The following is a 27596-nucleotide window of genomic DNA, read 5'->3' as shown; positions in this document are numbered from 1 at the left end:
TATGTTCAATTTGCATAAAATTAAGATAAAAATGACTGTAAAAATCAGTGTAATTACACCTGAAGGCTTGGCACAAAGAAAAAAAAATGTATTGTAACGATATCAGTGAAAATGTAAAGGGGATGGTGTTTGCCCCACCCCCAGCTATTAGGCATGTTACGGTAAATGAGGCCTCTCGGCAAGATTCACAATGCGCTGTATGGCATAAAATGTGGTTGGAGGTGCTGCAGTCATTTCAACACCCAGAAAGCTTTCACATGTGAATCAGCATGCAAGCTGTAGTTTGAGTGTGAGCAATAGAAGAGTCCATGTTCTCACTAAGTTGTTTTTAACAACTGCTAACTCGCTTGTCGTTAAGAACAAGGTGTACCTAAAGTTCATGCATACCTAGATTTACCTCAAAGCATATTAAACGCTGATTCTATCACTGTGGTAGTAGGCAGATTTCAACCTTTCCAGGAATGCTCCGAGATGGGTTTGTCAACTCTTTCTAAGAGATTTAGGCTGAATTATACTCGGCAATAGGGATAGCCAGTGGAAGTCAGTTGGATTGTTAAGTGCAGAGTCCCGTGCAAAGCCAAATGCAAGAACTCCCAAATGTGATATGCTGTACATGTACGCATCTATTCAAAAGTCATGCAGTTTTTCCACAAGGATAAAATATTCAACTTATTCAATAAAAAAGAGTACCAGGTGTCCATAAACCTCATCTTGCGCTGTATTGACTCATGAAGCTGCATTGCACTGTATAAAACCTGTTGAAACTGACTGTAGGCAACTGTGAGAGGGTGGGCTTCTAGAAGGTACCGTACCAAAATAGGACTTCATCATATTTGGGAAATTATATTCACAAGTGCTGTATTCTCAGTGTGTTCTCAGAGTTACCAAAAAATCACAAGCTTGCTCATTGTGGATATACACATTATTGCAAGGGCAAAACCCATTATGAAATTGTCATTATCAAAGCCAAATTATTATCATTGACTTAATGAAGTTTTGAAATTAAAATAATTGAATACAGATTGAATGAAACCATATTACTGGTAAGCAGTATTTATGGGTATTATTATCAATTCACAAGTTACTTTGTCATGTTTTGTCAGTTTTACTTAATGATCCTGTTCAAAATCCAATCTAACTTCCAAAGTAATAGCATAAGACATTACTTTCTTTGAGCCAATTTGATCAGCTATTGTTTTGATAGTTGCAAGTGGTCCATTCTACCTAGAAACAGCTGTAATCAGTTTTTCACAGCAATCAATATCGATTATTGTACATGTACATTTTTCTTAAAACTAGCCTTTCTGCTTTGTTTGAAGCCATTCTCATTTATCAAAAAATTCCCAATAAAGCTCATCATTACCTCCATTGTTACTTGAATGCAATCATCCAAGTCACCACTGCACAAAAACAAAACATGGTCACGAAACACATTTTAAACACAACTTTGATGTGTTGTCGGAAAGTGCTAGCCCAACTTCATACCACTGTTAAATAAAACAGCAAAATGATGTGCTTACCCTAGCAGAAATCATCCTGCTGCCTTAGCGCTGTTTCTTGGTTGGGATGTTTGCATAAATACATGTATCTTTCCCTTCAGGATTAAGTTTCTTTTGCTGTGCTAACTGCTTAACTTGCTCCAAAATATAGACAGAGGCTCCGACATCAGAAAATCGGCTGCTGAGCAGTGTTATGAATTTGGGCCAAGGGCAGAGATTGAGATGAAGATACAACCAAAATACAATACTGGGTGTTTTCTGTCACACTGTGTTTTCTCTGTTCTTGTGATGTTTCTTTGTACAAAATGTGCCAAAATATATGCTGTGAAAGTTCCAGATTGATTTTGCCTAGAAGGGCCATGTACTGAAGGGAAAATGGCTGAAATTTACCCCAAACACTAACAGTCTAAGGATAATTTTTCTGTTACTTGTACAGCAGCACAGACTTCAACTTGTGCCAAGGAATATTCACTTCCAAACATTCTGCAATCACTGTAAACGGGAAATTTCTACATCGCAACATCCTGCTCAGAACAGTCCATTTTGACAACACAAAGTGTCTAAAGTGTTTGCTCTGCTAAACAACATGCACACCTAACATCCTATTAAGCATTTTCTTCATGAAACAGAACATGCAAGCAGCACAGCAAACCAGCTAAATTGTCTCACACAATTGTAGTCAATGCAAAAGTCAGTTTTTGTTTACAACATTCAAAGTCTAAGTACATCCAATTTTCTTAATGTCAATTCCTGTTTTAAATCCTTACAAAGTGTTCAGAGACAGTCACATGATGTAGACGTAATCCACTTACAACAGCAGTCAAACTGAATAAAATGTTCCAAATTTAAATGATCATATTTCAGAAATGTGAATCCCCATGTTGAAATCTAACAAAGCATTTGGAGTCCTGTTTGAAGCTTTTCTTCAGTCTCTGTTGAAAAGCCATTATTTTTGTTGTCATTTCTCTCCAAAAGGCCATAAATTGTTTATGCTTTTCATTTTGTTTTGCTTGGCACAATGATCCTTTTCAAGATCATAAATGTATCTTAAAATAGATCTGTTCAAAAGGATTTCGTATTTTGCCACTCTCTTGTCGTCAGATTTTCCTGACCACACAATAATGCGCAATTTTCAGAAATCTTTGAAAATCAACTGATGCAAACTTGAGGGGAATGTTTAACTGTAACTCCCCCGGCACTTTCACTTGAACCTTCTGAAATCTTTCACTGTGTGAAGTGCTTTCTTTTTTGCCAGGGTCCTGAAAATCCTCCTGATGTAAATTAAAGTAGAGCAACAGAGCATGAGAATCTTAGTCAGAGAGATGAGGACAGCAGGGTTCCTCTGACCTGGAAGAGTCATGGAATTATGTTTACAAGCTCAAGGTCTGAAAATTCATGCAAACAAAAGCAAAACTTTATGGAAGTACGCACAGGTACTGGAATGACACATAATAATCTGCTCATGTTGACCACGTTTGACCATGTACGATAAGAGGTACACACTGCCCAGGGGAATTTGTGTACAATTCTGATCAGACATAATTGTAAGTAACTTTGAGGGTGAATTGGCCTCCTTACATATTCCATTTTAGTAGTAGTTTTAGTAGAAGGCTTGAATCGTTGGTTTTGAATGCCACCCAGCTCTTTCTCAAGGCGTACGGATTCGAGGGGCATTCTTCACATGATCCAACAATTTGCAGAACAGCGCTTTGTCACCGTCATCATCTGAGGTCCGTTGCAAGTGGAAATTTGGCCTGTCATCAGGCATCAGGAGAGTGTGGATCCCGGTGGCCTCGTAAGCCACGGTCATGATGGTGTGCTCTGGGCTCTGACTCAGGTATCTCCTGATGGCTTCTGCCGGGTCTTCATCCCCCTCCAGCCTCTTAAACATCTGCTTGGTGCACACTACGCACACGATCCGGCTGTTCCTCATCAGAGTTGGCAGTGCAGACCTGTTTGGTTTGCACTTCTATACAGTGAGAATATCAAACCACAGCATATTCTTGTAAACATTAACAGTGTCAAAGTGCTCCACACTGTGACATTACCCCAGTAGGCTAAGGATGGGGGTAATTCTGTAAATAGGGGTTCAAAGTATGACATTGTTGGTGACTGTGTTATACATACTATCGTGAGATCTGATATAGTCGATTTCAAAATATAGTCATTCGTTTGGCAAAATTTGCATTACTTAATAACTCTTGGAAATTGAGGAATGCATCCCAAACTCACAAAGCCATATGATGGGTTTGAGGGGACAAACACTTGAGCCCCTAATTTACAGAACTGCCCACATACACTTTCTTGTAGGGGCCAGTGGTCCGCTGAACACCATAGGAAAGCACACGTAAAAATGAGTGTGGCATCACCAGTACAGAGGTCTGTTGATATTTTTCAGTTTTCCACAGACATGTAGTTGTGGAAGAGGCTTTCTTCTTGTGCTGTTTAATTTCTTCTACCTGTTATACCCCCCTTTCCAGTCCTTAGCTTTGTACAAGTACAAGGCTTTTCTACTGGGGACTTTAGTCGCTTTAAAAGCTTGCATGTTTTCCAAAATTGGCTTTAAGAAAGATCAGGCATTTTTTGCAAGCCATTGTTTTATGACATGTACATGTAGGTTAGATTTGATTCAGACCAGCATCAGATCCAGATCCGACCTGGATCAGACATTGATCAGACACAGATCAGACCCAGGGTGATGCTACTTCAGTCCTCACTGTATGGAAATACATGGCCCTTTGACGTCATTAAAATGCATGTGGTCAAAGTTTAGTTGCTTGAAATTTGAGATTAAGGTACCTACTTTTGAAATGACGTGGTTGTCTTCGAGCCTCTCTGCCATATCGTGCACCCAGGCTACCACTTTCACATCGTTGTCACGGATCCACAGAATGTCCTGCTGCCACACTTTGAAAGGGCCATCACACACCCCTGTGCACAAATAGTTCTTTTGTGAAGTCTGGTGCACACTTGGCACAAACAGGAATACAGGAACACAGTTCAGGAACATAAGATCAAATGATTGTACTGTACTGTGAATTCTCAAAGTTTACAAACACTTCAACTAGAGTAAATTTTGATGTGTAAAGTTTCGTGTAGTCAAAATTGCTTTGCTTTTCCATTCACTTGAAGTACAAACCGGCCTTAGGAGAGGAAAAAGCTTCTTTGCTTCTGTGTTTGAAAACTTTGATATATTGATGTAGGTGTTGAATGACAGGTCTATTTTGTGGCACTCAAATGGCTTGAATTTAGCTACAAATACTTGTAATGCTAATAATAATTTGTTTATTATCTGGAAATATTTAACAGTACTTTTAATCTAATTCAACCTGAAACTACTAATTATTCCCAGATACATGTACATATAAATTGCAAGTACGGTCGGAAATAAATCACAATGCTAAAACATGGGACTGTGCACATGTGTACACACATGTACATGTACATGCATTACAATGGGCAGTAAAGCACAGATATAAACAATGCCGACTGCTAGAAGCATGGATAATGGGCACTAATCCTGTGGGTGGGGGTATATATCCCCCCTACTTTTTAGGTGGAGGACGGATGATTGAATCACTCCCTCCCCCCACTTTTTGTGGTGAGCAAAAATTTGAAGCGCATTGTAAAGAATTTTTCAGACTTCCAACAACTAAAATGCATTCTGTGTCACTCAAAAAGGGAAAATGATTTAAAAAGCCATAAATCTGCCACATGGAATACCCATTAAAGGTGTACATGTACATTGATATCATGACCATTGACCTCTAAAGGGTCATATTACATGTATGTCATTCCCCTCCCCTGCTTTTCAGATTTTAATGTTATCCCCTCCCCACCTTTCTCTATCCCCCATCCTCCAATTTCTGGCACAAATCAACACCACTGATACGTATTCTGTTGGCAGATATGTTTATATCCAGTCTTAGCCAAATCAATTGTGTCTGTGACCTAGACAAGCCCGTGGGTGCCCAGAATTGTCCATCAGGACACTAGGAATATGGCATTGTATCTTCTACATCTACATTTGACCTTTTATGTTTGTGACAACATGCATGTTCAGTGTATACGTATCAATAAATGTGCACAAAGTTGAGAAAGTGCTGTGGATCCATGTACGACGTGGGTGGTGCTTTGACCACATCCCCCCACCACCAGCTGAATGAATACGTGTAGACTCTTTTCATGAGTTGGCCATTTTGAATTGACATTGAGGTTTACCTTTTATTTTTGGAGCCTAAGCATAAATATGATAGTGATGGAAAAAAGGTTTGTCACAGATTAATTTCATTTATGATGATGAATTATTTGAAAATTTGGGATTGACTAAATCTGAATGTTTTAAGCAGTGTTTAAAAAATGAAAGTGATGAACATAGTCTGGCACCACCCCATTTGACAGATTACATTCAACAAGATCGATTCAGGGAGCATGATAAAAAATGGCTTCCTTTCGAATAAGGTCTGTTGATTGACTTCAGAAATAACTGACTCACCTCCAAGCCTGGGAAGGTAGCATCGATTCTCCTCAGCACGCAGCATTCCCTCCTGTTTGGCGAGTAGGTGCATGCACTGCTCAATTTTGTCTCTGACTTTGAGTCTGTTGGCATACAGGCAGAGGTCACGGAGTCTCTTGAGTTTCTCCACCTGTGGAAGAAGTTGAGAGTTCCCTGTGGTAACCCTGACCACTGTTGCAGGTATGGGGATGGGGCAGTGCACCTCTTGTTTGGATTTTTTATATACAGTAATAGTTTCAATTAACACATCATCCAGAAAAAAATGATTCCTATGAAGTTTGTAGGAGCACGTCATGCCCATAGAGTACAGTGTTAAATGCATACATGCAGGACGACATGTCCATCCTCATTTTCACATTTGTGATTGCCAAACTTAACTTTTCTGGCTTTATCTGGCCTGAGTAGGACCAAGAGTGGGTACAATTTTCCTAGCTACAGAGGCTCCTTTGGTGGGATCTGCATTTCGCTGGTCCACAAAGGATGAAATGCACATGCTACGGTCATGTCGCTACCAACAAAAGGAACATTCCCCACTGATGTCTCTTCTTACCAAAGAGGTGCTTCTTCTCAAGGCAGATGCAAATGGAATGCAACTTACCTTCTCAAACGGGAATGTGTGGATCATGTTCTGGGCAAAGCAAGCCATTTCTAGGGACTGTAGCTCTCCAACAGTTTTAGGAACCACCGTCAGTCGGTTAGATCGCATGTTGAGATATTGCAACTTCTAAAATGCCCCACAAAACAAAAGAGAAAGATTTATAAAGTAGTACCTAGATTTTTCAGTGCTGAACAGATTTCTGCCACATAATTCTCACCCGAGAAAACACCTTTCAGGATAGGTAAACATAAATCAACCTATCGTACATGTACATGGTACACCTCGCTGCACATTGTATAATGCAACCCAGATGTGGCAATATAATACAGAAGTTTCACCGCATTGTGCTAAAAAGCCTTTTGTCTGCGTAGGTTGGTAATAGTTATTTTGCAAAAAAGTTGAAGTCATCTTGCACCAGAATTTTGTTTATTAATTTTATTTTTGCCTCACTTGAATGGAGCACACGTGAAGCACACCACCTGATCTGCTTCTACAAAATGCAACATGGAAATCTCAACGTAAATTGTCAAGCCCACACCAAGTCAAAATCTGCTTGGAGCAGACGAGGTCACTCAACTCAGTTTGTAATACCAGCCACAAACTCGGAAGTGTACAAAATTCATTCTTCCGTGTACAATCAAAGCATGGAATTGTCTCTACCATGTCTACCCTACATTAGTTACACAAACAGATGCAGTTAAATTTAAGACAGCTCATTTTTGAAGGTTTCATCATAAGTCCATCCTCCACCACCTCCTGTTAAAACTTCACAAGGAGTATTTTGGAGGAATTGCAACCAAGAATCAAGAAGAAAAGGTCCATAAAAGGCATTTCATTCCCCTCCCCCTCAAAAAAAAATTAAGTAAACATGAAATGTCCTCTAGTTTGCCCTGCAAAGAGCTCAACCTCCTTTAATGCCCTCCCTAAATCCTACACCCTGAATAATTTTTCAAGGAGTGAGGTAAAATCTTGTACCTTCATTTTGCTGATTCTGTCTGGAATCTTGCAAATGGCATTATTTGATAGCTGCAGGATTCTCAACCTTGGAAGGTCACAGAGTTTCTCTGGAAATGCCTCCAGCTTGTTGTTGTCCAGGTAGATTTCTTCCAGGTTTGTCAACCGGCTGATACCTTTGCCTGAGTATGTCATTCAAAATCCACAAAATCCTCTCCAGAATAAATCAAATGTCATGGTCCTTTATTTATTTTTATCCATTCTACGCAAGGTGGTGATGGTTTGAAGTTTCAATTTCTTAATTACATTTAGTCAAAAAAGGGGACCTAGTTCAGATTTCGGGGAGTGTGTGCCCTTTAAAAGTGCAGAATTAATTGCTTGCTTTACAGACACGCATGTATAGATTTTTTTTTTGCAAATGTGGGGTCATTGTATTGTCAATAGTCCATCATCAAGAGTTGGAAATTGGATAGAGCAAGCCTACTGAAAGGTTTTGTTGTCACAGAATCTTGTGCAATCCAACTTAAAAAACTTTACTATGTAATCTGTCAAATCTTACAATGCTAATGCAGTAGAAGGCTAACAGATACAAAACCTGATAGTCCAGCTTACCTATTCGGTCATGTGTCACCCCATTGTTCTTCATGACCAGTACCACCAGATTTTTCAGCTCGAAAATCACAGGCGGAATATGCCGAAAAATGTTGAAGCCCAGATTCAGGATGGTCAGGTTTTTCAGCTTGAAGAAGACATCAGGCAGCTCGCCCAAGTCATTGTAGGTCAGGTACAGTCTGCTGAGCTCTGTCATATGTAGAACCTCACGTGGTAGTTGCTTAAGGTCGCAGTTAGATAGGGACAACGTTTTGGAAGAAATTTTGCCCTGTCATCAAAGGAAAAAAACCCACGAAAAAGCATCTTTAAGAACAAAATTCTCAGTCTTGTTTTCTTTATAGAACACAGGGAGGGAGGGGAGATGGGGAGAAGTCATTTGACGTGTTCAAGTGGAGCCAGTTTGTTTTGTTGAACATATATTTGAATGTTGACCTTCCATTTGATTTATTTTTGAAATGTTCGGCTGTACCAAATTCTCACAAAACAAAAATAAAATATACATATTTTTACCAAAGTATGCAAATGGACACAAGAAAAGGTATTTTTGGCCCGTATTGGGGATGCATGTAGCTACCTTTATTAAATCTATTGGTAACATCTTTTAGAAAAATAATTTTGTAACAAAATGATAGATCAGATACTTTAATTTTTTTCCCTTCTTTGTTTTTATGACTTTTACCAGCAAATCATTTTGAAAAGACCAAATATTTGATAAATGGTTGAGTATCTGCATGTCAAAATAATCAGCATAACCCTATGATGCATTGCCGTATGAGGAGACGAGAAGGGGGCAACTTTTTTTTTGGCAAAGAATACTCAATAGGTATCAAATAAAAGTAACTAATCCCCTAAGAAAACAACACCATAAAATAAAAGCCAGGATGTAAGGATCGCAAATAAGGTTTTTGATATTGTTTTCTCCTCCAGCATCATGTTGAATGAGCCTGAAGCTGCATTTGCTTTTGAATTTTCCCCCAACACCAAAAGCTGGATACGGCGTTGCTGTTACGATGCATTACCTCAGACTGCAGTATGTCCCAGTTTTGGTCTTGTTTTCGTCGTTCTACCTCCCTGGGCTGGAGGTCAGTAGTTGCAAAGAAACCTTCATATGCGCTGTCGTCCGCTTTTACTCCTTGTGCTTGGTGATCATCTGCTGTCGCCATCCTGCGAACCTGTGCAAGAAGTGTTCTCAGTGTCAAGTATCAGTCAGTTCTGTGGTTTACTGCTTTTTACCACACTGGCTTGATCTTCAATAACACACACATTTAAATACCCTCCTGGAGAAAGACTAAATTCTAAGCCATTCCGAAGAAACAAGAAAACTGTATTGACAGTTTACCCCTAGCAACCAATGAAAATGTTCTTACAATTCATGTAGAGGAGTTTGCTGTATCCTTTGTATGTGTGCTTGTGTTGTTACAGAGGAATTACAACAGGTGCGCGTTGGATTTAACAATTAGTTCCTCTAGAGGTATTACAAAAAAGTTTGTAAAGGGTATCATCTGTGCACTTCTCTCTCTCTCCTTCAAAAACAGGAAAAATGAAAAGTCTAACATTGATGAGGGGCTGATTTAGGGAAATCCCTGCATTTTGGGCAAGAGCTGAAAGCAATTCACGTCTTTGATGGGGGAGAGGAGGACTAATTAGGAACCAGACCACCTACTGAGGTTTTCAAATGGATTTACTATCATGATCTTTACAATGACACGTCGGCAAATGTTATCAAAGCGTGCTAGAGTGCATGCAACTCAGGTGGACCAACAGCACAGTTGTTTTGACATGGATGAGCAAAGACAGTGAAAGCACGAGCCCAGTGCATGTAGGCGTTAACAAACAGTTTATTAATACATGTTGTCCTGAGAAAAAAAGAAGTGAAATGCTCAAGATTGACTAGGGCTGAGCTGGGAAAATCCCTGCACCTCCAGTACTGATTGAAACCGAGTCACCTTTTGACAACATTCCAGGGGTGTGTTTGTGCACCGGTGACGGGAAAACATGTTTCTGCTTTAGTCCTTGGTTGGGCATTTTCACAACTTCAGTTATGCCTCTGTGATATCATTGTTCCAACCAAAATGAGAACCGAAGGTTGGTGTGAGCAAATTCAGCACCACTTTAATTGGCAGAAAGTTTGTAGACAATTTTAGTGGGTACTTTCTATCACAATCTGAAGAGGGAGCAGTGGCTGTAAAAAACTGTTGAATATTGAGGGGAAAATGACATTTGTCAACAAGTTTTGGGTTGCAACCTTGGACTTTGTCTCTCGAGTGATGCAATTGTTTCTGGGTCTGCATTTCTTTTGGCCAATATCAGTGTCAAAAGCCAAAGCCTCACCTGCTAATTGATTACTTCTGTGTCTAGCAGTATTTTCTATAAGGTGGCCCCATGCCAGAAAGATCATAATCAGTGCAAACTATAGGCCTGTTTGTTTCACACGGATCAGGATCTCCATCCATGGCACAAGGCTGGTTTACACCATCCATTGGGGGTTCTGGTGTCAGTGAACCAACCAACCAACCAATGTTGGATCACCAACTTGCGATCGGGATCCTCCTGGAACAAACAGACCCATTGGCCGGGTGTTAAGTTCCTAGGTTCTCGAGGACTCCGCTACTGATACTTATTACGTGTTTCAGTGGACAAGCTGACATAAGAAACTGTTGTTTTGATGCCGTCCTAAAGCCATTGTCATGTGACACCATCTTAAAGGTGCCGTCTTTACAGGCCAATATCTTAGGAATTACATATCCCAGGTAATAGAATGTTGCCATGTTATCAAGCTGGAACATGTTATATTCAAGATTCATACGTATGTTCTTGGATAACACCTCTTCATGCATTCTTTGTAGTGTATAATTTCCTCAGAATTTCATATGGAAATCAGGTAAAACTTGCGAAATCCCTCAAATTCGTGAAAACCAAATGGCCAAACCCTCCAACCCATTTCCAGGGTCCTAAAAATGTACCAGAGGATGCTTTTACTGGGATTCTGTTGACATGTTGCCTGGCAACTATTCATCAAGCAGTGAGAGCAAGCCACTGTCACTCACTGTTTTGCAAAGGACGCTGTTCAGTTGTGGTTATGTTGACATGGTTGAGCTGAGATGCAGAAAGCAGACCAGATCATATTTTCACCCTTCTCTCTCCCTCAATAAGAAACAAAAAGGGGAGGGGGGGAACAGACCACCAATCACTGATTGGGACCAAACTGGGAAAATCCCTGCACTTCAACCACAGACTGAAAGCAAAGAACCATGAATGAAACCAAATTCTAGCAGAGGCAGAAAATTGCTAGGACAGCATGCTGAGATGTTCAATGTGGATATGGCTATGGATACTCAATGTAGGACGTGTATGTCAGGGTCATGAGCCATGAAGTGTAAGCCGCTAGTTGGCTGTTTCAGAGGCAGGCAGTACATTCACTGTCATGGTATGAAACCGCAGAGATGGTCCGGCCGGTTTTATTTTAAGTTCTTCATCCCCCTTTACTTTATGAAGTGTACACAAAGCCTTGCTGTTCAGGGAAGGAATATTTCAGGGTTCCAATTCTAGTTCAGTTTTTTATCTTTCCTTTTTTTTCCAAAAACTTTCAGTCAACAGTTTCTTAGTTTCTGGTACTTGCAACTTGATCACTTCTGCCTAATAATTTTTAAACAAGTTCTCTGCTTTGAAAAAAAGCAAAGCAGCTCTTTTCAGTTTGGCTGTGTGTTCCACTAAGTGGCCTTCAAGACAAATTAACCCTGAAAGAACTAATCATGTGGGAGGCCTATGGTATTGGGGGAGACAAGGCTGTACATCCCTTGTCCAAGGTGATAATGTCAGTTGGATGTGGCAGTTGTGTTGATAGTATTACCGTGTCAGCTGTCGTGCATTTCAGCCCATGTGCTTTTGAGTGCATGTCCTGTGGGAAAAGTGAAGGTTTTTTAACTGACCTGCCTTTGCAGAAATACACATTTTGAGAGAGCAATTTATGTCCAATTGGCATACACTTGATGTCAAAATGACCATGAAACATCGGTCTAACAACGTCTGAAGGCTTGGTACAATAGAAAAAGTGTACTGTGACTGTATCAGAGAAAGTTTACGTGGGATGGAGTCTGCCCCTCCCTCAGCTATTAGGGCCTAAGAGTAAAATTCACAATACAGTGGATGATGCAAGACGCGGTAAAGGGGGCCAGTCACGTTAGCAGTGTCCCCCCCCCAAGGTTACACATTTCTGTAGTCCTTTCAACATTCAAGAACATTTCACACATGTGAATCAGCATGCAGGCTGTAGTTTGAGTGGTAACAAAAGTTGTCTCCTTTTTTAGTCAAAAATGGAACAAAATATACCAGTTTTACACCTTTAAATGAACAGAGGTTTAATTTGACCCCCCCTCCCAAATCACTCTATGGTGTCAATCAAGTTCTTGCAGAGACCCCCCGTGCAGATGCCCATGAAGATCAGATTGTTGTGTACTCAAGGTATGGCAAAAATGCAGAACTATCAGGAAAACTTGGTGAAGGTGACAGTGACTTACTGGCCCCCTTTGCTGCATTTTGTACCATATTCTCTGCTGTTTCCTATTTCCTATTTTAAGCATTTTATTCTTTCTATAAATTGGGGTTCAATTTTGACAATTTTTCCTTTGTTTCAGCAATGCATCTCAGCTCTGACGTCCTGAAAAATATTGCAATCTCCAAACGACACCAGATGAATATGGCTTATGGCACATGGGAAAACCTGGTGTGACGACACATATACAAAAGCATTTACATGCATTACTGCTAACACCTGAAAAGTTCATATATTATTTTATTTTGAGTATTTCACCCAAAAACGAGAATTCTATCATCCCAGAAGAGCAATAGATAACTCTGTGTTGCAGAAGGCCTAAACATCACAGAAGGCATAAACATGAGGATAGAAAAAAAGTCCTCAACTTGGCTTTTAACACGTCTTCACAGATTGATTTGTGCCATATTTTATTGTCATTTGATAGCCAAGCAATTGTCACCTGCACTGTGTTGTTAAACACACTAGCAGTCACACTGTCGGTGCGTAAAAAAGAGAGAAAAAACTGAAAATACAATAAAATAACAGTATGTGCTGTGGCAGCCTGTCAAACCTTTCATGTTGATTGTACGTATACTAGTATCATCCACTGATAAAAGCATTATTCATTATTTGTCAGAATATCATAAATTACAGATAGCTTCTTCTCAGAAAGGCAGTAAGTCAACCATATTAGAATAGAAAAGCAGTCAGTGCCACTGGCAATATAAATCCGGTGTCAGTGCGTAGATTAAACAAAGTCCCAGGTCTAATTTACAGACAAAAATACAGAGATATCACGTAGCACAGCCTTCATCCTTCCTGATGAATGGACCAATCGCAGCTGGGATTTTTTAACCAATGATGACATCATCGCAGTTATAGCTGGAATGACTGTCAGCAACTTGCCGTTTTATGGTTGGATACCAGCAACAGGTCTTTGTCTAGTCAAGGAATATTGAAAAATGATGCAAGTTGAAGTGTGACATGCTCACTCGCTTGTATATTGTTGCCTTGTGACAACCTGGTGGGCGTGCAGCGCTCATTTTGCTTCGAGGCCCAAAACCTCTTTATTGGGCAGATTGAAAGCTTATTGGATTCTGTTCGAGACCTACAGAAGGGACTTTTTTTTCTGCAGGAACAAAGTACTCCTGTTTTGATCAACTTATTGAAAACTGTCCATTGCAGGCTTTTTCTTTAGCCAATTTTTTTGGGTGGGGACAGATCTTCCTGTCTATGTGAACATTGTAAAAAGATGGACAGCCTAGACAACTCGTCTGTTTGCCATGGGGAGGTGTGCACATCCTACAGTGAGCGGCAGGTTTTTGCTGCTATCTTTGGCATCATCTCTGTGGTGGGAACTGTTGACAATGCCTTGGTCATAGCCGCTGTGATCCTGTCCAGGAAACTCCGCAATGCTACAAACATGTTTGTGCTAAACCTGAGCATAGCTGACTTTTTGACATGCATCTATACCATCCCCATCAACGTCTTCGCTGTACTAAATGAGGATGACTGGCCCCTGCCTAACGCCCCCTGCAAACTCGCAGGCTTCTTGCTGGTACTCTGTTCCAGTTGCAGCCTGAACAACCTGGTCTGTATTGCCATCAACAGGTACGTCATGATCACCAAAAGCAAGTCAACCTATAAGAAGATGTTCCGTGGGCGACAAACCCTGGCAGGGATTATCCTGACATGGCTGGTACCCTTGGCTGGCACACTCTTCCCAGCTTGGAGTGGCATCATGGAAACAGGCTTTAATCCTGACTCGTCCCTCTGCACATGGGCCCCAGCTGGTCCCAAGCACGTTCATGCATATCCATTTATTCTCTTTGCTTTATCAGTGCCAATTCAGGTCTTCCTCATATTCTTGAGTTACATCAGCATCTTTTGTCATGTCCATTCCCACACCAAGCGAGTCCGACGCAACAGCAATCATCAGATACAAGTGACCAAGAATCTTGCTCTTGTTGTGTTTGTCTTCATGCTGTGTTACGTACCTTCAAGTGTACATCTGTTGTTTTCCATTCCTAACCATGTGTGGTTTTGGCACTTATCTTCTGCATTCCTATTGGCTAACAGTTGTGTGAATCCGTTCATCTATGCAGCCAAGCTCCCCAACTTCAGGGTCGTTTTTTGTTGCATAATCCACGGGAAATGGAAAGACATACCAGAGAAAATTTCATGCCGATTCTGCATGTGATCCCAGAAAAGTGCTAGAAAGTTTGACAACATTTCAAGAGCTTTTGGAATTCTGTGGATATGACAAGGGAGATGTCAAGTTGTTGGGCATCCAAGTTCAGATAATGTTTAAAGGATTTTATATTCCTTGAGTGTTGACACAAACAACTTGTCTGTATTACACATTCTGCATGTTAACCACTTCATGCCGGGGCATTTTTCAATGTTGATGATGCTGGGCCGGCATGACTGTCATTTTTTCCGTTTTCAAAATCCCTCAACAATTCATCATTTCATTTAACGGTTGTTTATAGCTGTACCAAATAATCTCTAGGCCCTACTCTAAGTTGACAGGTGGCCTTCATTGACGCCCGAGTATTTCAGCCAGGCCTGCAGCCTTGAGCCCAGAGCCCAGATTGTGCGGTGCTATCTAACTTTCTTTTGTTTAGTGCACTGCTGACCGCTTTTCAATAGGGGCCAGATTAGCGTACAGCGGTGCTGTGTGGGTCATCGCTGTGGTGGTGGAGCGCTTTTGTCCCCGATGGTAATCCGCTTGCTCTCAATGCCCCAAACCCTGGTATACGGTTTCAAAATAACGCTGGATTATCACCACGTTTGAGAGTGAAAAATGCCGGTAATGCCCAGCAGCCTGGTCTTTTGTTCGGAGTACGGTCTTTTGTTACAGGGCCCTGCTTCCTTTGTCCAAGTTTGGAGACCCCGGCCATGCATATAAACCATACGTCTCCGATTCCGGAGTTCCCGGCAGGAAGTGGTTAAGAAAGGAAACTGGGATTGGGGTTGAATTGGTTAGTCACTAATGAACGTTTTCCAGATGTTTGTACATAGTCTGAAAGCCCATTCTGTCCTTTCTTAGTGGATACCGACTAGATGATGTTTGAGTCTTGCTTGATTGATTAGAGACATTCTCACTAGGTGGTGTCAAACTTTGTTTTGTGCACAAGTGATGGGCTCTGCTGCCTGCTTTTGGGCTTATTTGAAGTGGGATTTGTGTTGAATCTCTGCCTACACTTGCACCTGAAAATAGACAAAATTTCACAAATTGAAGTTGCCGAATCAAACACCAGTGGCCTTCAACATGCCTCTGATTTCTGTCCCCTGGTAGCTTACTTCCTTGTGCCATTGCACACACTGCACCTCTGATCATGTCCATCTTCAGCTTCATCTTCTGTGATGATTCTGCCACACAGGTCTTTAGTGTCCTTCAGTGCAGCGTTATAAACATTTGTGGATAACCCAAAAGAAAAAATATTAAAGATCAAGATTAATCACGTTGTATTTCTTGTAGTTTTTCTGCTGTGCTTGTTTCATTTCTAGAAACACACACAGTTCCTTAGTCTGTTCAGAACAGCTCTTGCATGGTCATAAACCTCTGGTTTCTTCTTCTCTTCTAAATCTCATCGACTTTTTGCACAGCTTTTACAGTGCATTAAAATTGAAGGTTATCACTGAATGGTAATGGGAAAATTTGTGAAAAGATTTCCTGTTCACGATGGCATTTCAGAAAGCAGGAAAATGTTTTCCTCTTGTGTGAAAAGATGTGAAATATGTTCCCCACTGCTGTGAAAAGGCATGAATATATTTTTGCACTAGTTTGAAAACCTTTTGTGAAAAGGTGTGAAAATGTTTTCTCACTTTTGGGAAATTGTTTTCACATTTTTTGAAACTCTAATGATTAATGAATTCCCATGGAACAGAAAAAGCATGAAAACATTCCCATTCCCAGGTTCACTTTCAGTTGCAATGTACCGTTCATGAATGGCCAAATTTTGGTTAGTTTTGAAGGTCACCATTTTCATTAAATGTGGTCAAACAAAAGATCCCAGATTCTGGGCATTTGCAGAATACTGAGGTTGTCTGAAATCATCAGATTAACATTTGCCCAACTATCATATTGTCTGTCATATGCATGTATTTACCGTAGGTGGCAATTTAGGCTTACTGTTACATGACTTTAATTATGTACAGCACACAAGCATGATGTATTTGTTATACAATATTGTGAGAAAACCTGTCCACAATGTACATGTATGCAGTCACATGCTATCAAGCCAGTTCATGTATGTATTGACAGCAGAATACCATTGTTATTTGTGGTTTTGATCAAGGACTATGAGTAACAAGTTTTATGGCATTGCTAATCAAAGTTTCTGGGCTCCACTTGTTTCCGAAACAAACCGTCCCCTATTTTTCTCTTCTGCTGTTTTATTTGTTGGAAATCTGGAAGATAACTTGTGCAGTTTGGCTTTTATGTGTACTTCCATGCGTTATTCACATACACTGATTTATTGGTTAATAATTTTGTAGACAGTGATCAAAGCTGCATGTGTATTATCATTCAGAGCTTTAGAAATTCCAGATTTTTAAAAATTTGTGTGTTTCAAAAAAAATTGATACTATTATGAACTTCAGTCATTTAGAACCCAAGCTACAAGTAAAAAGGAAACTCAAAACCCAAAAATCTTACAGTATGATTTATTCTTTTAACAGGCATGTATTACCATTACACCTTACATGGAGATTCTGTGTCTTGATTGGCTGAGAGCCAGTCACATGGCATTCACTATTTTAGCTATCTGGTTGTGTACGGTCAAAAAACTATACCTGTAGCAACCACAGCACTGTATGCATTACCACCAGCATTAAAAGGAAATGCATTCCGGTGTGCATGTTGCGCACTACATGCTTTCCAAAGAGCTAGTGCTGCAGAGCTGGATTCAAAGATTTGGTGAAGGGGTATTTTGGAAAAGTGTTTTTAAATTTCTAACAACAAATACATGTACATTTATCTTATTCAGTAGTCATATTTTATATGTAGTTACATGTAGATCAGATTAATCAGTTATCGCTTTTAATAACCTAAACACTCCTGAATCACCTAAATTTGATGTGATTTTGTGCATACATCCTAGGGAGTAGGACTTGAATCAAGCAGAATCTGTGGGAGAACTGTTACAAAACAAATATTGACTGCTTAATACTATGATGTAGTGACACTAGTCCCCTTCAGTGATCCGTGGAGCCTTTTTATTTTCTGTTGGCTTCTCCTCGGGAAAATACAGTACAATTCTCCATGGATCACCTCAGGAGGCCAGGTTTACCATACTACATGAAGCAGTCAGAATTTGTATACTAGAATGTTTCTGTTTCCAGCTGTCTTTTTTGTTCCAAATTAGGAAAATACATTGTGTAATTCTGGCATTTTTAGAGACAGTGCATGGCTTTACGCATACATTCAATACTGTACATGTGATTTCAGATTCAGTAATTGTATTGATTCAGTGTTTGATTTAGTAAGTGGTTATTTAAGCCATATGTTTATGATATGTTGAGATTAGAAGAGTCTTTTAAAGATAAGATTCCAAGATGCATATACCTTTATGTATTTTTCATAAATTGGATCATATTTGGAATTTCAGTCATTCCTTACAGGCAAATTTCTGAAGAAACTCTGTCAAAAAGCTTTGAGATGTGCAATACTTACAGAAACAGTCCGCCAGGGTTGTTTTCTTTACCAACAATTTTCAGCAAATAGTTCCTGAGTTTTTTGCTTAATTAACACCAATTGTTTCTCCCAAAGAACTGAATATATAATGTACACGTATGCACCATTTCTCTGCGTCTGTGCTAAATGATGTAGAAAGCTCTTCACAGTAACTTTGATTTTGGTTCTGGTGAGTTAGTACGTAAATGAAGGACCATGTGAAGATAATTGGTGTGGAACTTGCATGTAAATGGCACATTAGGACATACACTGTATGTTTTGCAAATGTCTAAACTGCATAATTTGACGGGATACCCTGTTTGGTTGAAAGTTTTTGTAAAGTTTCCCTTCCATAGCTGTTTGCTGACAACTGAGGGTGGTGATCCTATAAAGGCACATCAAATACAACCATGTCTTTACTGCATATCACACACACAGTATTTGCACTACGCCCTCTATGCTTCACTTGGTGTTTCTAAAGGGCTTCACTTAGTGTTTCTAAAGGGCTTCACTTAGTGTTTCTAAAGGGCTTCACTTAGTGTTTCTAAAGGGCTTCACTTAGTGTTTCTAAAGGGCTTCACTTAGTGTTTCTAAAGGGCTTCACTTAGTGTTTCTAAAGGGTTTCACTTAGTGTTTCTAAAGGGCTTCACTTAGTGTTTCTAAAGGGCTTCACTTAGTGTTTCTAAAGGGCTTCACTTAGTGTTTCTAAAGTGCCAACTTCTTGCAGATACTTTGAGGAGACACGAGGACAAATTGCAACAAATATAGTCTGGGCAGGAATCAAAGCACTAATGTTTGGCTTACAAAACAAGCTTTTAAACCACTGAGCTATGCAAACTGATCTTCCAGATGTATTAACCACTTGCCGCCGGGGATTCGGATACGGTCCACATATTCTTTATACCTGTGGCTGGGGTCTCCGAAATCGGACAAAGGGAACTGGGCCTTGTAACAAAAGACCGTACTCATAACAAAAGACCAGGCTGTTGGGAATTATCAACATTTTTTCACTCTCAATAGTGGAGATAATCCAGCCTTGTTTTGAAACAGTATATAACAGTTTTGGGGATTTAGTGCGAGCAGATTACCACCGGGGACAAAAGCACTTCAACACCGGAGCGATGAGCCACACAGCACCGCTGCACACTAATCTGGCCCCAATTGAAAAGAGGTCAGCAGTGCACTGTGCCAGTTTTGTGAACTAAAGAAAATTACGTAACACCGCAAAATCTGGGCTGTTTTTACAAGGCGGCATGCCTGGCTGAAATACTCCAGCACCAATAGATGTTGTCTGTCGGATTAGAGTAGAAACCAGACAGTCTGTCATGTGGGTGTAAGTGTCCAGTAAATGAAGATATGAAGTTTTGAAGAATTTTGAAAACAGAAAAAAATGATAATTATCCCGTCCCAGCATCATCACCATTGATAACTGCAACTGGCACCAAGTGGTTAAGGAATAAGTCTTTTTATAAACCTCACTGATCACGCTCAGTAGAGGGTGCACTGAATTGCACCACAAATTTGTGAATATTTCACAATCAACCAAAGAGAGGGCACAGAATTCCTAGCCTCAGTGACTCTTTGGTGGGAACTGCATTGTGCTGGCTCACAAACACACGCCCTGTATTTGATGTGCAAAGCGTCATACCAGGGGATACACATAGTCTGACAGCGACTGTTCCAAATCGTTTCACCCTGTTCTATTTTTGCATGATTACGGAGGAGTAGACACCACGCGATAGTACTCATTAATTATATGTTGTGTATATGGGAGGACTTACAAACTTTTGGCAACAAAGACAGAAAGGGAAAAAAATGAGATGGAGTGAGAACTTCATTGTGGATTTTGTGATATGAAATACAAACATATTTCATCTCCAGCTCAGATGTAAATTATGAAATGTGTTTGTCCCGCATTATTGCCCCATTACGAACAAAATTCTCTATCGAAAACCACTGTCCTCGCCAACATGGCCCTTTTCTAGTGCGATGACATGCGGCCAAATCCTCTGCATCAAGAGCAAATTTATTGATACATTATTACTGATAATGGCATTATTCATCATAATTCATTACTTTATAAAATGACCGCTTCCTCTCAGGGAGGGGCTGTAACTCTACACGTTGTAGAGGAAACAATATCAAGCTGACAAGAAGTGCTACGTATCACTGCCATTACATCTTCATTTCTTCATGTCTTATGTTATTGTAATTGATTTATCCGATTTCTGTCCAGCTGGCTCATTAATCAGATATTTCAGTCTAGCCAAGCATAACCGCTGACGTAGGTGCTTTTGTAACAAAAAAGTCACAGTGCTGCTGCTGATGGCAGTATTACTGTGGCATTATCACTGCTTTTTAATGGCTTGTTATCAGAGTCATTCTAAAGGGAAATATATCCAGTGTTGGTAAACAGATTGAACCAAGTCCACAGATTTATGTGCAGAAAATACTCTGAGCAATCTTAGTAACAGCCTTCTCCCTTCCGTTCAACTGACCAATTGTAAGACTGGGATTGTGGACCGGTTGTGACATTGCCACAGTTGGGTTGACTGGGAGGACTGTCAGCAAGTTAGCCATTCAAGGTGGAGAAGAACCCCAGCTTCTTTGTTGGAAAGAGATGTTTTGACTCTGCAGCCATAGGCCATCTGTGTAGTTTGGGAGCATCGACAAAATGATGCGTATGTGTGACACGCTCATTAGTCAGTACCCTGTTACCTGTTTATGACTTGGCAGGTGTGGTTGCTTGGAGGTCAAGTAACTCTTTGTTGTTGTCAGGGACCTGATGAGCTAAATAAACTCTTTGAACATTGAGCACTTGTCCTAGTTAGTACACCACATCTCTTTGCTTCTCACATGCAGTATGGTTTGGTCACTTCTTTCTCATTCGGCAGCCATGTTTTGGTGAGAACATACAGAAACTGCTGGGCAGAAGAAAAACTATTCCGGCAGACAACGTTGACTTGCATTAATTATTTTGAGGAAACAGGCCATCATAGGCTATTGGTACAAACATTGCGAAAAGATGGATGAAGATAAAGACAACTTGACACATAACTCGTCTGGTTGCCGTGAGGAGGTGTGCACATCCTACAGTGAGCGGCAGGTTTTTGCTGCTATCTTTGGTATCATCTCTGTAGTGGGAACTGTTGACAATGCCTTGGTCATAACCGCTGTGATCCTATCCAGGAAACTCCGCAATGCTACAAACATATTTGTGCTAAACCTGAGCGTAGCTGACTTTTTGACGTGCGTCTGTGTCATCCCTATCAATGCAGCAGCTATACTAAGTGAGGACAACTGGCCCCTGGTCAATTCCTCTTGCAAATTTGCAGGCTTTTTGTTGGCAGTTTGCACTGGTTGCAGCCTGAACAACCTGGCCTGTATTGCCATCAACAGGTACGTCATGATCACCAAAAGCAAGTCAACTTACCGGACCATGTTCAACAGGCGACGGACCTTGGCTGGGGTTATCCTGACTTGGCTGGTACCCTTGGTTGTTGTGATCTGCTCAGCTTTGACTGGTATTGTGGAAATGGGTTTTAATCTTGATGCTTCCCTCTGCACATGGCTCTCACTTTATCCCAAGCACCTACAAGCATATCCGTTTAACTTCATTTTCTTCGCTTTATCAGTGCCGATTCAGGTCTCCCTCATATTCTTGAGTTACATCAGCATTCTTTGTCACATCCGCACCCACACCAAGCGAGTCCGACCTGACAGCAACCTCCAGATACAAGTGACCAAGAATCTTGCACTTGTCATGTGTGTCTTCATGTTGTGTTATGTACCCTCGTGCATAAAGCTATTGCTTTCCAGTCCTATGCCTATGTGGTTTCGGCGTGCATCTTTTGCAATCTTTCTGGCTAACAGTTGTGTGAATCCACTTATTTATGCAGCCAAGCACCCTAACTTCAGGGTGGTTTTTTGCTGCATAATCCGTGGGAAATGGAAAGACATACCAGAAAGGGTTTCTTTTCAGTTCTGCAAGCGATCTTAAAATGACGATAGTCAAACTTCTGTTCCAGGTCTAAGAATGTGTATAGTCATAACAAACAAAGCTCACATCTCGCCTACAAATTCATGATATTTGTTACAAATCTGTTTCTACATTTGAGGATAAATTCTATAGTTTGCTTTTGGACATATTAGTTGCCTTGAATCACCCTAAACTAGAATGCCATTGTGGTTATAAGATATGAATATTTTCCCTTTCAATCTTGTATCCGAATATTCAAATTAGAACCAAAATTTAATATTCGATAGCCGATCAAATTTCTGCCTTGCCCTTCCATGGGTGTGTCTTTGTGTTTACATTCCATTGGGGATCCTGAACAACAGAGGACAATGGAGTCCCTGATTCACCGAGGGTTCCTGATTGACAGTCGTGCATAAGACATACAGGTGGCCTTCCAAAATAAGGTCAAAGTATTAGCATTAGTATTATTAAGAGGAACAATAGGGGGCCTCAGTTATATAAGCAAATGTGGGTGCGGGTGCTTGTGTGTCCAGAATATTTTTGTCAGCGCAATAAGTTGAGAATTACTTCGTGTATGATCCTGGGAAGACTATCGCAATTTAGTTTGTGGATTGCTCTTAACCATATGCTGCCAGTTTTGGGTACCTTGGGTTTGTATGCATAGCAGGGGTGCCTGAAATCGGACAAAAGAGCTGGGCCTTATAACAGAAAGACCGTACTCAGAACAAAAGACCCGCTGCTTGAAATTGCTCAGGTTACATTTATCGGAGGTAATCCGTCATTGTTTTGAAACAGTATACCACTGTTTTGGGCATAGTGCACCTGCTGATTAGCACCACGGACAAAAGTGCTCCAGCTCCCCATCGATGAGCGATACAGTACCGCTGCATGCTAATCCAGCTGCATTTGAAAAGACGCCACCGGCATTCATTGGGAACAAAGGAAATTATGTAACACCTTACCATTCTGGGCTCTCACTACAGGGCAGCAGGCCTGGCTGAAATACTTGGGTATCAATGGAGGTTGTATGTCAGATTAGAGTAGACACCAGACGGACATTCGTGTGGGTGTAAATGCCCATTAAATAAAATTATGATTCATTGAAGAATTTTGAAAATGGAAAATCGCCTGTATGGTTAATAATGCTGGGAAGCCTTGCGCATTCAGGGCTGAAAATTCAAAGATCAGCTTGATATTGGTAAGTTGAGAAATACATTGGGTAGGATCTTCAAATATGGCTTGTAGTTGTACATTGTTTCGGGTAATCCCACAAGCTTGTTGCATGTAAGCCTGACAGGTCAAAGGTAAAGGTCACAATGACTAAAGCCATTAAAACAAGTCTTGTTTGCGATCCAAAAATTAAAGGTATAGGCATGGGCTTGGCAGGGAATTTTGTTAGTTAACAAAATAAGATGGTGACAAAATTCCTTTCTGCAAGATCTCTGTAACCAAGAGTTAACATGAGCCCTTTGTGGAAATTTTTGTGATGTTAATGAAAACATCATTGTTATGGTACATTTCTGTTTTGCATGAAAACAGCATCCAGGTGCCTCCAAACTTTGTAGGGGGATGTTTATGTGTTCTGCATTGTAAATATGAATTTATGCCAAGGGTTGAGTTTTATTGATTTTTTATTCTAGTGGACCTCTTTAATAAGAGGTCCTTTAGAGTTTGCAGTTCCCGTTAATATAATGGGAACCTTGTGCCATCGGGAGTGAAATACAGTGAAGACCAAAGGAAGTTTCCTCGTCACAAGCAGAATGTTGATTTATAAACAGTGCTCTTATGAATGAGGTTGACTGACTTTATTTGTTCCTATTTTCTTCTGCAAGTAATTTTTGTACTTTTCCAAAACAGATTGATTTGATACTTAATTCATAGATTCAAAGTTGCTGTGAGTTAAAAGTACCCATTACAATGACCTCGCGGTGACATCCGCAACTTATTTAATATGGATTTAAAAATCTTTAATTGGCGCCCTTTGACAGCTTACCAATTTTTCTCACAGCTAATGTAACAAGAAGGCCTAAAACACTTCTGAAAAGCGGGAAACACCTCCAAGTGTGCTACATGTATGTGCAAAACAGACTCAAACTCTAGTTTAGAGTGTTATTTATTTTTGAACATTTTCAGTTATACCCACTCGATACCGTGTCCCCTGGAGTCAAGTAATGCCATAAATGGTAACATCATCCTGTACATTTTGGTGGACATGTGTCCATTATTCTGCAAAATCCATATACTTTATGCATGTTTTCTTACTCGACAACATGCTGTGTAGCAGATGCATGTGTGGTAAGTGTGTTTTTCTCCAACCCTTAGAAATGTGGTAAAGCCATGTGTTCTGTTGAAAACAGACTAGAAACTGTCATTTATCTGGGTGTTAAATCAATAGCTATCAAGAAAGCATTTCAGTTTGAATTCATTTGTAATAGTTTCATTACACTGCAATTGATGTTTGTAACCAGCTTATAGCATGAGTAATACCTTTGGGTCTAACTATCTGAAATTTGTTGACCGTTGGAAGTTTCACCCCACAAATGTACAGAAATGTACGTATCAAACTTCTGTAGTAATTTTGATGTTGATGATAGGCTTTAAAATGGAGGAAACTTTAGCTGTCTTGTGATACATGCAAGTCATTTTCTTGGGATGTTTAAATTTGTCATGGAAAATTACTTGCTTTGAGTCATGCATGTTGACATCTAATGTAAGCATTTTTATATCTTGGAAATTCTGAAAAGCCATGTACATTGAGGCAAAGCATTGTTACTGCTTTCTGCATTGGATATTACAGCACTTAATTGTTAGCACGTTTCTTTTCATATTCAACAAAACCTTTGTCAATAAAACAGTCTTGTGAAGTTTTGAACACTGTGATTTATACTTTTCTATCTGATGAATATTGTGTGAACATGACTGTCATGAAATGGGTTGTGAGTGGACCGAGTCGGAAGATATTTGAGGGATCTTGAAACAGCATGCCCATCACAACGTATTTTGTGCAGATGTCTGAATTGCATAGTTGACCAGACATCTGTTTTTGGTAGAAATTATTTGAAATGTCCCCTCCCCCTCCAACTACAATCCTGACAACTGATGGCGCTGTTGTTTTAAAGTCATCTGAGAAAATAACAGGCAGTCACTCTACTTATCCTGGGATTTTCTGTGGAAATTATGAACCTGTAGCCTTAGCCCATTAACTGGTTGTTACTTAACCAACTGATCGATAAATGCAGATTCAACCAAAGAATAAACCACACTTGAAAAAGGGCAAAACAAATTTGTACTCAACTAGCCCTGGAACAGAGCCAGTGCCTTAGGACCTGTTTGTTCCAAGTTGATCAAATCATGACATAAACCCGGGAGATTTTCAAGATTTTCCATTCTCAAAATTCTTCAAAAAATCATAGCTTCATTTAGTGGACGTTTACACCCATTCAAATAACTCTCTGGTGACTACTTTAATCTGACAGACATCTATTGATGGTTGCGTATTTCAGCCAGGCCTGCTGCCATGTAGAAAGAGCCCAGATTGTGAAGTGTTATGTAATTTTCTTTTGTTCCCAAAATTGGCACAGTGCGCTACTGGCGTCTTTTCATTGGGAGCCAGATTAGCATGCAGCGGTATGTATTGCTCATCGCTGGAGTGTTTTAGTCCCCAGTGGTAATCCGCTCGTGCTGAATGCCACAAACAGTGGTATAATCTCTCAAAATAAGGATGGATTTCCTCTGCTATTGACAACTGAAAAAAATGTTGGCAATTCCAAGCAGCTCCGTCTTTTGTTCTGAGTATGGTCTTTTGTTATAAGGCCCAGCTATTTTGTCCAGCATCGGGCTCCCCGGTCTTGTGTTAAAAGCCTATGTACCCGAAACCGGACTCCCTGGCAGCATATGGTTAAAAGATTCCTCCTGATACAACCAACCATGGAGGAAGGAACACATTCCTCCATGATACGACAGAGTATTCACTATTCAGCCTTTGACCTAAATGACAAATTCAGTACATTTCTTGTGCACAAAAAGTTCTTTGATTTCCACAGAATGTAATTTGCAGTTTGATCTTTGTTGCTTTTAAAATGTGGTTTGGAACCAGGTACGCCTTCAAGATCACAGTACGTACACACAAGTATAGGTCAGACCTGCATACCTTCATTGTTGAATGCTCAGCATGGGTGACACAGACAGCATGCTGAGCCCACCATCCTCAGAGAAGGTGTGCAGAAGATGCATCCATGTACCAAAATGGCTGAAAGCAGATAATTAAATAACTGGTTTGGGTTTTTTTCTTTTTATCTTTATTTTTCCCCATGTTTGACTGTCTCATGGGATGCTTGATACGCTTTCATACAACAATCAGTATGGGATTTGCAGTACCGACTATCCTTTGTCGCATGCGCACTGCCCCGTGGAATACACCAGAGTGTGTACTTTGGCGCATAGCCAAGCCTTTCATGTTGATTGTATGTATCTACATGTATACTGTACTGATAAAAGCATTATATGTTGTAATATCATAAATTAAAGATAGCTTCTTCCCAGAAAGGCAGTAACTGTGCATGTTGCCAAGTCAACAATATCATCAGAATAGAAAAGCGATCAGCTTCACTGGCATCGCATTTCCTTTTACTCTAGTTGCATGTTATTATCATATAATCTTACATCAACCTCCTGTCTGGACAGCTCATTAATTTAATTAAATAAAAAGCCCTTTTCAGTCAATTTAGCCATGCATGCCATAATGGACACAGTGGTACTGCCTATTATTTGTCGTAGTGCCAATTAGTAGATTGAAAAAAAGATAAATTCACAGAGATTTCATGTTACAAAGCCTTCACCTGAGCTGACCAATTGCAACTTTCAGTTTTAACCAGTGGTGACATCACCAGAATTGTGGTTACTGCGGTGGCTGTCAGAAACTTGCCAAATGTTCTAGGTTGAGGGAGATCTTTTGACTTTGCGGGCCACAAGCAACATCAAGTGAAATACCAGCATCAGGCCTTTGTCTGGTCAGGGAGTGTTGAGGAATGATGCAAGTTGAAGTGTGACATGCTCACTCAGTTGTATATTGTTACCTTGTGAAGACCTTGCAGGTGTGCAGCTCTCGTGCTTTGAGGCCCCAAACGTCTTTGTTGGGCAGATTGAAAGCTTATTGGACTACATACAGAAGGGGCTTTTTTATGCCGGAGCAAAATCCTCTTGTATTGATCAACTAATTGACAAA

At 40.3% G+C, this 27596-nt stretch overlaps 3 protein-coding genes across 8 annotated transcripts in view; 2 read left to right on the top strand and 1 right to left on the bottom strand.

Moving 5' to 3' along the window:
- nup188 (nucleoporin 188) overlaps positions 1 to 27596 on the top strand; it is a 192141-nt gene that overhangs the window by 117417 nt on the left and 47128 nt on the right. The gene's annotated exons all lie outside the window — the stretch shown is intronic.
- On the bottom strand, positions 780 to 26619 carry LOC110989593 (uncharacterized). 2 transcript variants are annotated; one of them, XM_022254095.2, is made up of 8 exons: positions 9547 to 9849; positions 9199 to 9351; positions 8180 to 8447; positions 7589 to 7749; positions 6614 to 6739; positions 5995 to 6145; positions 4303 to 4430; positions 780 to 3468 (listed from the first exon to the last, which is right to left on the bottom strand). In XM_022254095.2, the coding sequence occupies exons 2-8, from the start codon at positions 9340 to 9342 to the stop codon at positions 3148 to 3150; spliced, it is 1299 nt and encodes a 432-aa protein (XP_022109787.2). In that variant the 5' UTR covers positions 9343 to 9351; positions 9547 to 9849; the 3' UTR covers positions 780 to 3147. The 2 variants fall into 2 exon arrangements, with proteins under 2 accessions (XP_022109787.2, XP_022109786.2); XM_022254094.2 differs by lacking the exon at positions 9547 to 9849 and adding an exon at positions 26523 to 26619 and having other exon boundaries at positions 836 to 3468.
- On the top strand, positions 21413 to 22966 carry LOC110989595 (melatonin receptor type 1C-like). Its single transcript, XM_022254097.2, has one exon. The coding sequence runs from the start codon at positions 21419 to 21421 to the stop codon at positions 22391 to 22393; it is 975 nt and encodes a 324-aa protein (XP_022109789.2). The 5' UTR covers positions 21413 to 21418; the 3' UTR covers positions 22394 to 22966.

This window comes from Acanthaster planci, linkage group LG11 (assembly GCF_054643075.1).
Source record: "Acanthaster planci isolate LZ-2023a linkage group LG11, COTS_SCS, whole genome shotgun sequence".
NCBI lineage: Eukaryota > Metazoa > Echinodermata > Asteroidea > Valvatida > Acanthasteridae > Acanthaster > Acanthaster planci.
The sequence above is the reverse complement of the archived record's forward strand: the minus strand, read 5'-3'. Positions and strand labels throughout refer to the sequence as shown.

What these genes read in the sequence shown, in the direction of transcription:
- LOC110989595 (XM_022254097.2), top strand. Translation starts at nt 21,419, where the DNA reads ATGGATGAAGATAAAGACAACTTGACACATAACTCGTCTGGTTGCCGT.
- LOC110989593 (XM_022254094.2), bottom strand. An exon ending in GGGACATACTGCAGTCTGAG is followed by an intron (nt 8,448 to 9,198) that starts GTAATGCATCGT and finishes CTTTGATGACAG; the next exon opens with GGCAAAATTTCTTCCAAAAC. An exon ending in CTACCTTCCCAGGCTTGGAG is followed by an intron (nt 4,431 to 5,994) that starts GTGAGTCAGTTA and finishes ATTTGTGCACAG; the next exon opens with GGGTGTGTGATGGCCCTTTC.